Here is a 13,109-nt window from a genome sequence, read left to right as displayed (position 1 = left end):
TGACTTAGCAATGATGTGGATACAACATCCACACAAGACCAAGGGGATAACCCCGTTTCCTTATTTGGTGTTGTGATTGTAACGGGAACCCTCGGATGCAACCAAAAAGGTCGGGGGTGGGGGTTAGGGAAGATATATTGCTCTATAGTAATCAGGGATAGATGCATCTGTATTGACAGTAATATTATGACTAACTTGTAAAGAGTAAAATTCTTCATTTTCAATGTAAAAAACCTTAACATTATGTTCGACTATTGTGTCTAGTTTTGTTACAACTCCACCTCCCACCCCCGGCCCTCGGGCGCGCCTATTATAAAATTGGTTACACATCTCCAAGGTGATGAGATTCCGTAAACATTGGTCAAGTGTCGGGCCGTGAAACTACTTTTCAGCTTTCCAGGCAGGTAGAAAGTTATAAAGCTTTTTGAAAGGCCAAGAAAAAAAACCCAAATACAATCCTAAAATGTAGCACAAGCGTTGTTAAAGACCACGAGCAGTTATTGGGCATCTTAGTCGTCTTCAGCCTCTTTAGGATTTGCAGCTTAGTGACTCCCAGCCTGAAAGCTTTTCCCCAGTGGCCTGTAGTCACAGACTCGGTTTTTACATCTAAACGGAATCATGCCTGGGGACTCGGGAAAAACAGACATGGAAAGGATCGGCCTCTTCCAGGAGATGAGCTACACCTCTGTTCAAGATCCGTATGTCGATGGAATACCAAGTAAGTTTGTATTTCTAACTAAACGCGGTAAGGGGTCACGATTCAGAGGTGAGAAGTCAAATGTTATTGCAATTAAGTGTTTTATTCATAGCCTTTTTACCAACAACCTGAAAACAGTTTTAATAAGACAGCAAGATTAGCTTTAAGATAAATATGACATCGGCCTGAAATATTGGATGGGTCTTGTTTTTGGAGATGTAAGTGTGGCGTCAAGCTGAGAAACAGGTTGCTTGGGGCTTCGGTTGTGTCAAATTGCTACTTTCTTCTCAGCTCAATCATGCATATGCACCAGCAGAAAGCCATATTTTGTGTACAGGAAGTTCTGAAGGTCACTGTGTCTTCCAAGGCTCCACCCTGTTTAAAAGGTACCAGGACAGCACATCACTGTCTGCCTAAGAGCATCATTCAAACCTCTGTTGCTTGCTCCCATCCACCCTGAAGCAAAGGGAAGATTGGATGTGGACATCCTGCTGGTAAGAGCCTTCCACTCTGCAGCTCCCAGTTGCACACAAGAAACACCAACATCTTTAAAACATCTTGAGCAACACATTTTATGCTTTTCTATATGGCCTTCAGATCCCAGTCCCAATTTAGGAGAAGAAAATCCAGGCTTATCTCCAGTAATGGTCTCTGAGGATGAAAAATCAGCACTCTTAAAGGATGCTCCATCAAGATGCTTCCTCCCCTTCCACCAGTGCGGAGCTGTTCAGTTCATTGTGTCACCCATTTGGAGTGGGTGCAGGGTCAAATTCTGGTGAACGCAGTGCTGATATGGACTGGCAGTTACAGTCAGGTCACTGATATTTGGAAGACTGCTGGAGAACAGGCCCCTGCCAAACTCAGTGCAGATGCTGAGCCTCTGAACTAATCAGTAATGAACTGATGAAGGTGCAGAGTCAAGCAGAGCAACTGTTGGGAGATGTACCAGAGATCATCCACAGTCCGGAGGGAAGAGTTGAGGAATTTATCCAAGTTCTGTTTGATTTTGTGACTCCAGCATATAAAGGTGTGGCAGCCATCATGGATGACCAGGTGAAGCAGATCAATCAGTATGTGTGGGCACATTCAGTCCATCACTTGAGTCATGGATGGCTAACAGAATGGGAGCCAAGGTGCCCTGACCTACCTCTAAGTGCCTTATCTCCTCAAAGGAGTAAAGGAGGTGACATTGTACTCTGTCAGTGAGACGAAGATCAACAGCCAGAGATTGTCATCTCGGGTTACTCCATAGGTGCCCAGCCTGTTCCCCTCCACTCTGCCAGGTGCCATCATTTCAAGCCAAGGAGATTTACAGCTGCATCTGCGCAGGGGACCCCAGCTGGCAGAAGTTTATACTGGGTTTCACTCATCTGTGGATAACTGCAGTGACTTTGACATACCCTCTTGCGGTGCACTACTAAGTGCTGAAGACCCTGGTGTCCCTGTTCAAGCACTCCACAGCTGAAACTCTGGACCCATGAGCCTTGGGGTCTCTGGTGCTATTGGTGATGGGCATTCCTTTGTCTTCACCTCTTCCTGTGTCAGTGAATAGAACATTCACCACCACCACCACTTGCAGTGTTGATTGATGTGAGTTGAGCTCCAACAATACATTATAGTCCCTGATTAGGATGCTGGTGTTATGTGTGTTAGAGCCTATTAAGCTTTATGCTGCAGTTGTGTTTAGACTTTAACTGAGAACAGTTGTGATTATATTTGGTTCCTGTTTTGATTCAGACACGTGTTTGAGCAGGAACTTGTGTAAACAACACTCAAATGGCTCCCATTTCTACTTTGTATTTAGTAAGGGACTGTGTGTCAACTAAATAATAAACGGAACAGCACAAATAATTTTTTTTTTGATTCCTTCTCCCTGAACCTTTTCCCCTGTAATCTGCACACTTCTCCAATCACTATAGATGGTCTTCTTTCCTCTGCCATTACTCCATTGTCGTGCTTCGATTTCCTATGTCCCTTGACTTTCCTGAGCTTTGCCCAGAGCCCACACCCATCCAACTCCCGTGCCCAACCTTAGCCTTGAATCGCTCCTTATTCAACTCACTTCTTCCTTCACCCTCCCCATCCCACCTTATTGTGTTCCTTTCTCTAAATATGGATCCCCCACTCTTCTTGGTCTCTTTGACGCTCCCTGCTAACTCTGCATCTATTTTCCAAGTTCCTTCTGGCATTCCAAACAGTCAAATCTTTAAAGCTTTATCCCTGTCATACCTCACACATTAAGCTGGGGCTTATCTGTTGAACTGCTTTTCAGTTGAGACCCCTTTTAAGTTGCACCCTTTATGTTTTGAGTCCCTCCTGCGCTCCTCTTCTGGTTTGCTGGTGTCAGCTATTATGGCAGGCTCACTTAGGCAACTACTGAGGAAGACACTCACCAAAGTTTCCAAGACAAAGTCTTCCTTGGCAGGTACATGTCTCATATATATCAGGGTTTGGGAAGAAACTTTACCTCCCAAGATTGTAGGCATGAATATAGTTCCAGTGGCTGCGCTGTTAATGAATATTTATGGATGCCAATAAGTGCAAAAGAGATTCCCAACAGGTAAATCCGCCTGAAAGATTGCAAGGACTTGATGCCAAAGCTTCAACCAAACACTGGGACCACACACACACACACGCACGCACACACACACGCACACACACACACCTGATGAAGGGCTCCAGCCTGAAATGTCGATTCCTGCTCCTTGGATGCTGCCTGACCTGCTGTGCTTTTCCAGCACCACACTCTCAACTCTGATCTCCAGCATCTGCAGACCTCACTGTCTCCTACATATGAGAAGGTTCTGCCTAGTGGCTCTGTTTCTTTCTCTGCTGCAGATGCCTGAGTTGCATGGTATTTGCAACTTTTCAATTTGAATTTCTAGCATTCACTCAGTTTTTCTTTTGTACTGTACATTAGAGTGGCACAGAGGAAATTGCTCCTCAACCACACTTCATGCAGAGCCTCTTTGAATAACACATTAATGAACAAGTTGCACCATGACCTGTCTGAAAATTTATGCCTACACTGCTGGATCCACTTTCTTTCTCCTAGCCTGCCACCTCTTGACTCCAATCCTCTTTAGATTTGGCACAGTTTGGCGAAAGTGAGAACTGCAATTGCTGGAGATCAGAGTCAAGATTAGAGTGGTGCTGGAAAAGCACAGCAGGTCAGGCAGCATCCGAGGAGCAGGAAAATCTGACCACTCTAATCTTGACAGGTTACTGATGGGTTGAGATGCTGCTCTCCAGAAACTTCCTGAATTTTAACTCCTTAACCTGGAACATATTCTTTAAGTTTGATTTACTCAGTTTTTTTTCCTCTCCCATCTGTGATATTTTCCAACGATGTCACACAAGTTGTGAATACTTGTGCAAATAAGACCATTGGCAGAATACACTGGGGTGTCTGAAAGTACTGAAACAACAGGATATTTAGAGTATCTTTTGCACCATAGTGTTCTGTTCCAGCTATAAATGAATTATGCACTGCTCTAACATTGCAGGACTTGGAGAGGGGAAAAAAAAGCAAGGTATAAGTCATCAACTAAAAGAATCCAACTCTGGGTTTAAACAGTGCATAACTAATCAGACTCTTTTCACCGGCGGACGACAAATGACACCTGTTTGTTTGCTTCATCTCAATATCTTCAAGATGTTCATTATTGTTTTTAGGATATTGTTTTTTTTTAATATAAAGGTTATTTGTTCTGTCCAGTGCTTTGAGGTGTTACAGGGGACATGCTAAATTCGCTTGATATTATATTCTTTTCAGTGTTTGTTTTCAGCCATTAAAGGTTAATAGAATGAACATACGGCTTTGTTTTGTCTGCTTTAAGAACCTTTCAACGAGGAGGCTTACAAAGGCAAACAGTTTTTGGTGGAAGGCTCAAAAAAGAAGGCAGCCACTCAGGCAGGATACTTTGATCGTGAATTTACACGCATTTTTGAAAAGGAAGCCTATTCTGATCGGTTTAAATTGAGAAGACAAGCGAAATTGAAGGCAGCCCAAAAGAACCTCGATGGAGTTTTCTTTCCAAGCCAGACTCCAAAGAAATGGTAAGCTCTCGATGATCAAATTGGTACTTTTCATGTCATTACAGGCTGACCATTGGGTTTGTCTGGTCCGTGCCAGTGTTTAGCTACACAGCTGGCTCTACTGCTCAAAGCCTTGTTTCAGTAATGAAACCAGTGTCCTATGCTGATTGCAGGATGCCAGTGCTATTTTGGTCAGCCACGGTCAAGGTTTGTGTTGTGCACACTCTGCAATGTTGTACTTGGTGTTGACTATGGTACAGTGTGCAGTACAGTGGCTCAGTGGTTAGCACTGCTGTTTTACAGCACCAGGAAACCTGAGTTTAATTCCAGCCTTGGGTGACTGTTTAAGCTTGCTCATTCTCCCCACGTCAGTGTTGGTTTCCACCAGGTAATGTGGTTTCCTCCCACAGTCCACACATGTGCAAGCTAGGTGGATTAGCCATAGCAAACGTGAGCATTCAGGGATATGGGGGAGGGGGCAGGGTCTGGGTGGGATGCTCTTCAGACGGTCAATGTAGATTAGATGGACTGAGCGTCCTCTTTCCAAACTGTAAGGATTCTATGATTCTGTGAGTGGTCTGATCAGTGATCCTGAAAAGGGTCGCAGCAGTTGTCAAAAACAGGCAAGTTCCTGGATGTAATCACTTCTCCAGAGTCTCCAAAGTATCCATTTAGTATTGTCCATCCCACCTCATCCACCAGATTGGGGCTGCTAGGCTATCAAATTTCTCCACAACTATATTCTGAAGAGAAAAAAATGTGACATTAAATTACTGGCTGTAGCATTGGCCAAGTCCAATCAATCCAAATGTCAGTGGAAACCTCGCTGTGGCCATTTCCAAGAACCTTGATGGAATTAAATTGCCATTTGATGATTTAGGGATTCTTGGACCTTTGAAAGAGTAGATTTCATCTCTGAGAGCAGTCAGCTAAATAGAAGCATGATTGCTTATCAGTTCCAGCATGCCAGAAGTCTACTACTGGGATTACAGCCGGTTGCCCAGGAGCCTCAGTTAGTGATGGAGGCCCTTACAGAAGGTGAGTAAGGCCAGCATTTCAGGACCGGAAGTGTAATTGGTCAATATGGATGCAAGATTGCTCGCTGAGCTGGAAGGTTCATTTCAGATGTTTCATCACCTTTCTAGGTAACATCATCAATGAGTCTCTGGTGAAGAATTGGTGTTATGTCCCACTTTCTATTTATGTGTTCAGTATTCAAAAAAGATCAGGTACCCAATGAACACAGTCCGCTGATTTCTCAGAAACAAACCAAAACAAACGGACAAAATGCGCCCAGAAACCCTAACCACTCTCCTCTACATCAAAGACATTTCGGAAATGACTGCCAGACTACTCACACCTCTTGGCATCATGGTAGTCCACAAACCCACTACACACTAAAACAGTAGTTAATGAACTTGAAAGATCCTATACAGACAGCAAGCAAAACAAATGTCATTTACAAAATACCTTGCAAGAACTGTAACAAACACTACATTGGACAAACAGGCATAAAGCTAGCCACCAGGATACATGAACATCAACTAGCCACAAAAAGACATGACCCACTCTCACTAGTATCCTTAAATATAGACGAAGAAGGACACCACTTTGAGTGAGACAACACATCCATCCTGGGATATGCCAAACAGAGACACGCACAGGAATTCCTAGAAGCATGGCATTCCAACTGGAACTCTATCAACAAACACATTGATTTCGACCCCATCTACCGCCCTCAGAAAAGAACAGGAAATGATGTCACCAGCCCAAGAAAATCTAAACACATAAATAGAAAGCGGAACATAAAACCAGCAATTCACCAGAGGCTCACTGATGATGATGATGATGATGATGATGAAGTATGGTGACGAAACGTCTGAAAACAGACTTTCCAGCTCTGCAAACAAACTTACATCCAGGACCTCAACTTGAGCTACAAATCTTCTCAAAACTCGCTGACTGGTCAATGTGCAAGATCAGGCTGGAGTCTCTTACATGGACTCTGCCTGTCATTCCAGGAACCAATTTAGCAAACGTTCTCTATACCACCTCCAAGACAAATACATGCTTTTTTGAATTATAAAGTCTAATGCTATACAGAGTACTCCAGCTGTGACCTCACCAAAGACCTAATTAGTTGCAGTTCTACTTTCTTAATTCTTGCACTGCAGTCCCCTTGCAGTAAAGGTCAGTACACCATTTGATTTTCCAATTACTTGCTCGATCTGCATCCTAACATACTGTTTTCTCATACGAGTCTCTGGAAAATAGTTTTCTCCTCAATTCTAATGTCTGTAATGAATAAGCTCACTACTGCCCACTATATTCCATCTGCCTCCAGTTGTGCAGTAATTTGTAATTTGTCACTGTCTCTGTAACCTCTTTATGTCCTCCCTCTGGCTTTATATTATCAGCAAATGTGTGCACATTACATTCTGACTTAGTATAAGGTCGTACATATAGATTTTAAACATGAAGCCTGAGCACTGCCCATTACTGTGTTCCACTAGTTACAGCTGCCACGTTGAAAATTGCCCATTTATCCCTAGTTCCCTAGTATCCCTAGTTCAGTAGATAGTACTGTGCCTGTAAGCAGAAGCTACAAGTTCAGATCCTACTTCATGAATAGTTGGACATGGAAGGAGAATTCATGATGCATTGTAAAGAGATTGATAATTATCCTGCTAATCCTTCCAATACTTCTCCACTATTCCTCTCAGTGAAGATACACAACAAATTTTCCTATTATCTGGTTTCCGTCCTTCTCTACGCTCATATCTTCACCTAATATTACCCTGATTCCATGACCCCTGATCTCTTGTATGGAATCTTATTGAATATGTTTTTGGAAATCCAAGCATTTTATATATGATTACATCTTCAGAAAACACAAGAAATGTATCAAGCACCATTTCCATTTATAAAGACCATGTTGAGTTTATCTAGCAAGAAGTCACACCACACCAGGTTATAGTCCAACAGGTTTATTTGAAATCATAAGCTTTCGGAGGGTTTCTCCTTGAACCCGATGAGGGAGGCTACCTTCCAAAAGCTTGTGATTTCAAATAAACCTGTTGGACTACAACCTGGTGTGGTGTGACTTCTGACCTTGTCCACCCCAGTCCAACACTGGCACCTTCACATCTCGAGTTTATCCGATCACACTATATATTTCTAAGTGCATTGTTTTGTGTAATAATAGATTCCAGCATTTTCCTTGGCACTGATACCATTTTAACAGGCTGAAGTTCCATTTTCTCTTCACTCATCTATTTTCACACTTCTGATTAGTGCACACTCTTTCTATTCTTTCCCTTGTTTTATTATCAATGTTTTGTTGGTTTCTGAAACTCTCCCAATTCTCAGGATCATGAATACTTATGGCCATATTAAAGCTTTTTTTAAATCTAGTATTCTCCTGTACTTTTATAGGTCTGGCTTGGGAAGTTACTATGGAACAATCGGTGGTTCATTCAAAGCCTTCAGTGGAATAGCGAAGCCAAAGCAACCATTTGTTGCGGAAAATAAAAACTTTTACACTAGTCCTGGGAAAAAAGGAACTGGCTATGGGTAAGTTAATGTGACACATGGATGCCTTTTATAAAAAAATCCAAAGTCAATTATTATGCAACAAATCAGAAATATTTAGCAAATGCTTTATTTACAAAATTGTCTTCCTCCTTCCCCATTTTGCTTGTCTCCTCTCCACCAGGCACTGACTCGTGCTAGGATACAGTACTACAGGGGAGCTATTTGGTGTGAAAGGTGAAGGGGAGCAGCTGGGCTATCTTTTGCGATGTCAATTCACCTGCACTATACAGTAGATACCATTAAATGGTAATCAGGAATTGTAACCCTATTTTAACCATATTACCTTAATTCTCTTAGAGGGATAAGGGTCAATGGTACAGCTGCTACAACTGTACTCCAACTGCTGCTACATTTTGAGAACAAGCTGCCTGCCATCATTAAGATAGCCTTTTCCTCTGCTGTTAACATCATCCTATTTTACTCCTGCCTCACGTCCTTCATCTCCCGTCAAACTGCTGCTGAAAGCCTGCACCATTACTTTGTTGCTTTTAAACCCCACTATAAAATGTACTCACCTGCCATTTCTCACATTTTATCCTCTTTAAGCTGGAGGTCATCCAAAACTGTGCTGCCCCGTATTGGCTCCCAGTCAACATCATCTTGATATAACAAATCTCATCCTTTGTTTTTATAGAAACATAGAAACTAAGAACAGAAGTAGGCCATTCAATATGATCATGATTGATCCTCTATCTCATGCTAAATTCCTGCTTTCTCCCCATGCCCCTTGATGCTTTTAATATCTAAAAATATCTTGAATATATTCAATGCTTTGGCCATCACAGCCTTCTGTGGTTGAGAATTCTACAGGCTGAAATGCATCGGTGTTCTTGCCTCTGCCTATCTCTGTAACCTCCTCCAGCCACACAACCATCTGTGTTATCTGTGCTCCTCTACTTCTGAATTTTGATAGCTGTACCTCTGGTGGCCATCACTTTCATTGTCTAGGCCCCCTAGCTCTCAACTGACCTCCCTACAACATTTTACCTCCTTAAACCACTTAGCTCCTTTAAGGCACACTTTGAAACTTACCTCTTTGACCAAACATTTTGGTCATGTGACCTTATACCTCCTTATGTTCCTTATTGTCGCATTTTGTTTCAAATGGTCCAGTGAAGGGTTGATTCAGTATGTTAAAGGCACTATATAAGCTATATTTGTTGTTAAGAAATGTACAGACATGCACTTTGTATTACTTACCTTACCATGAAGAGACCATAAAACAAAATGCTCCCCATTAACTTTATGACACTACTACCAATCTGAACTGGAGTTCAAAAGTCAGCAATGTGTGAGCAACAGCTTCCATCTGTAATTCTTCCTGAATTGGTCAGAGGACGAGACCGTGGGCAGGCTCAAAGCTGGCGGGTCTATTGGAGGCTACCAAATTAGAAGCAGTAGCTGACTGTTCATGCTGAGATGAATGGTGTCCTGAGATGGTGATGGCCATCTGTCCAACGTTATGAAATCTGAAATAGAAAATAAAAGCATCAGGCTGGTCACAGGCAGGCTTCCACAGGGAGGCCTGTGGCTGCATTTGAACACAGGCAGGCAGGGGAAACCCCAAAGGCTCAAAGCCGAGCTGCCACATTCAGGAAGCTGTCCGCTCTCCACCTCCTCTGGGAACCTGGAGGTGAACTGGAAAATCATAGTTGGCCTTCAGCAATAGAGCTTAATAGGCCTTAACTAGTTGAATCGGCTATTCTTCACTTGCAGATTGATGGGACTGCTGTGCCCCGATCTCAACAGGAAAATGTTATGGCAGTAGTGATGGGAAGAAGCTGAGGAAGCGGCCATCGGTGTGAAATTCCATGCCCTCTTGCCTCTGTGCCCACCTCAATCGTAGCCAAAATGTTCAGCCCATGGAAGCAGTTTTTAGATGCTTATGGAATAACTGAACAGAAGGTATAGTTAACTGGAACATGCTGTAATGTCTCAAAATATTTTTACAGGTATAATAACGTCACCATAGGTCCACCATATGAACACTCTGCAGATGCTTATATAGTAAAAGATACAAAGGTAGGGCGAAGTGCAACAGTGATGGAAATATTTTTTCATTGAGCTGCTGATAAAGATTACATTTCAAAGAAGCATGTTGACTTAAAAATTTCACACTGAAGCAATAGGTGAATTCCTGTACAAAAACTGAAAACTGCAGATGCAGTAAATCAAAAACAAAAACAGAAATAGCTGGAAAAGCTCAGTGGGTCTGGCAGCATCTGTGGAGAGAAATCAAAGTCAATGTTTCGGGTTGAGTGACCCTACCCGAAATGTTAACTCTATTTCTTGCATGTTATTTTACTAGAGTATACCAATTAAAAGTATTATATACAAAAACAATTCATTTAGTGACCACCTCCATCAAATCTATTTCACCGAAATGACTTAAAATTGAAACAGCCAAGGACATTTGAAGACCATTCAGCCCATCAAAGTTTGACATTGAAGTGCCCTAGCCTTCAGAACTGCCAAATGGTGTCACTGAACAGTGTTGCCTTTCCATCAGGAGCCAGCAGATTGGGGCTTTTTCCCACATTCAGATTTTGGTATTGACCTTGCAAGAAAAACAAGAGTGACTGAGCACCACAGTCACCATGGATGTCCATTTTGGTGTGCTCATGACAGATGGTGGGGTTACACAAAAAAAAACATTTTAGTGCCACAAGACCATAAGATATAGGAGCAGAATTAGGCCATTCAGTCCAACAAATCTGCTATGTCATCTCATCATAGCTGTGGTGTTTCTCCGCCCCATCCTCCTGCCTTCTCCCCCAGAATGTTAATTCCCCCTACCAATCAAGAACCTATCTTTCCCTATCTTAAATACACTCGTTGACTTGGTATCCACAGCCTTCTGCAGCAATGAATTCCAGAGATTAGTCACCATTTGGCTGAAGAAATTCTTCCTCACCTCAGTTCTAAATAGTTGTCCCTTCACTCTGAGGCTGTACCCTCGGGTCCTAGTCTCTCCTGGTACTGGAAACATCATCTCCGTTTCCACTGTATCCAGACCTCTCAGTATTCTGTAAGTTTCAATGGTTCCTCTCCTTATCCTTCTAAACTCCATCAATTATAGACCTAGAGTCCTCAAAAGCTCCTCATATGACAAGCACTTCATTCCCTTGATCATTCTTGTGAACCTCCTCCGAACCTCTCTAAGGCCAGCACATCCTTTCCTTAAGTACAGGGCGCAAAACTGCTCGCAGTATTCCAAATGTGGTCTGACCACAGCCTTACACAGCCTCATCAGTACATCCCTATTCTTGCATTCTCGCCCTCTCAAGATGAATACGAACATTGTATTTGCCTTCCCAAGTGCCAACTAAACCTGCACGTTAACCTTAAGAGAATCCTGAACACGACTCCTTTGTGCTTCAGATTTCTGAAACCTTTTCCCATTTAGAAAATAGTCGGGAATGTAGCAAAAAACCTGAGATGAAGAGGGAAGAGTCACTGTAATAGGAACAAGAGATAAAAGTAAGAGTCCAATCTGCATATCAATTGTGGGGAACACAATGGGGTCGTCAGGTATGTTGGGGAGGGAGAGTGAGTGGATGGAGCAATAGCTCACACATTCAGCAGATACTGACTATTCTGCTGGACCTGACTATCTATGATAATGGCCACTCAGTCTATGGAGGCCATCTGCTCGCATGGTGATAACGTAAGACAGACATTGATTGACTCCTCCACTGTTCTCTCCAAACTCCAAATGATTTCCTGCACCTCTGTCTGATGTTCTAATGTTTAGCTCTTGCTTACTTCTGCTTTTCCGTCAGCTCCTTAATGGCCTGACCCAGAAACGTACCATCTATATTGGACTCAGTAGGGGCCTATACTCCAGCAGATCTCCTAGAGTCAGAGACCTCAGCTGTTCCCTCCACCTCTAGTTAAAGAGGCTGGGCAGATTGGGACCCCTGGCAGTTGAGAAAGAGGCAATGGCACAATAATGGGAATAGTACAACATGGATGCGTGCAATAAAATGACAGTCATTGCAGTTGGAGAATGTTATGGAGATGCCTGGCAGTCATAGAGATGTATAGCACGAAAACTGACCCTTCGATCCAACTTGTCCATGTCTACCAGATATCCCAACCCAATCTAGTCCCACCTGCCAGCACCCGGCCCATATTCCTCCAAACCCTTCCAATTCATATACCCATCCAAATGCCTTTTAAATGTTGCAATTGTACTAGCCTCCACCACTTCCTCTAGCTGCTCGCTCATCTCATACATGTACCACCCTCTGCGTGAAAATGTTGTCCCCTCTCACCGTAAACCTATGCCCTCTAGTTCTGGATTCCCCCACCCCAGGGAAAAGACTTTGTCTATTTATCCTATCCATGCCCCTTATGAATTTATCAACCTCTATAAGGTCACCCCTCAGCCTCCGACACTCCAGGGAAAACAGCCCTAGTGTATTCAACCTCTCCCTATAGCTCAAATCCTCCAACCCTGGCAACATCCTTGTAAATCTTTTCTGAACCCTTTCAAGTTTCACAACACCTTTCCGATAGGAAGGAGACCAGAACTGCACGCAATATTCCAATAGTGGCCTAACCAATGTCCTGTACAGCCGCAACATGACCTCCCAACTCCTGTACTCAATATTCTGACCAATAAACGAAAGCATACCAAATGCCGCCTTCACTATCCTATCTACCTGCGACTCCACTTTCAAGGAGCTATGAACCTGCACTCCAAGATCTCTTTGTTCAGCAACACTCCCCAGGACCTTACCATTAAGTGTAGAAGTCCTGCTAAGATTTGCTTTCT

The 13,109-nt window shown here is 43.0% G+C and overlaps 1 protein-coding gene across 1 annotated transcript in view; it reads left to right on the top strand.

The window, feature by feature from the left end:
• Nucleotides 1–395: 395 nt before the first annotated feature.
• The window catches only part of cfap96 (cilia and flagella associated protein 96), a 33,450-nt gene continuing 20,736 nt past the window's right edge, over nt 396–13,109 (top strand). Inside the window, exons 1-4 of the mRNA XM_043721252.2 lie at nt 396–718; nt 4,537–4,756; nt 8,171–8,308; nt 10,282–10,351. Coding sequence (XP_043577187.1) covers nt 619–718; nt 4,537–4,756; nt 8,171–8,308; nt 10,282–10,351 — 528 coding nt within the window. The 5' untranslated portion in view covers nt 396–618. The remainder of the gene's footprint in view (nt 719–4,536; nt 4,757–8,170; nt 8,309–10,281; nt 10,352–13,109) is intronic.

The sequence above is a fragment of the Chiloscyllium plagiosum genome, unplaced genomic scaffold, assembly GCF_037043375.1.
Source record: "Chiloscyllium plagiosum isolate Xiang-an unplaced genomic scaffold, Cpla_swu_hap1 HiC_scaffold_2, whole genome shotgun sequence".
NCBI classification, from domain to species: Eukaryota; Metazoa; Chordata; class Chondrichthyes; order Orectolobiformes; family Hemiscylliidae; genus Chiloscyllium; species Chiloscyllium plagiosum.
The sequence above is the reverse complement of the archived record's forward strand: the minus strand, read 5'-3'. Positions and strand labels throughout refer to the sequence as shown.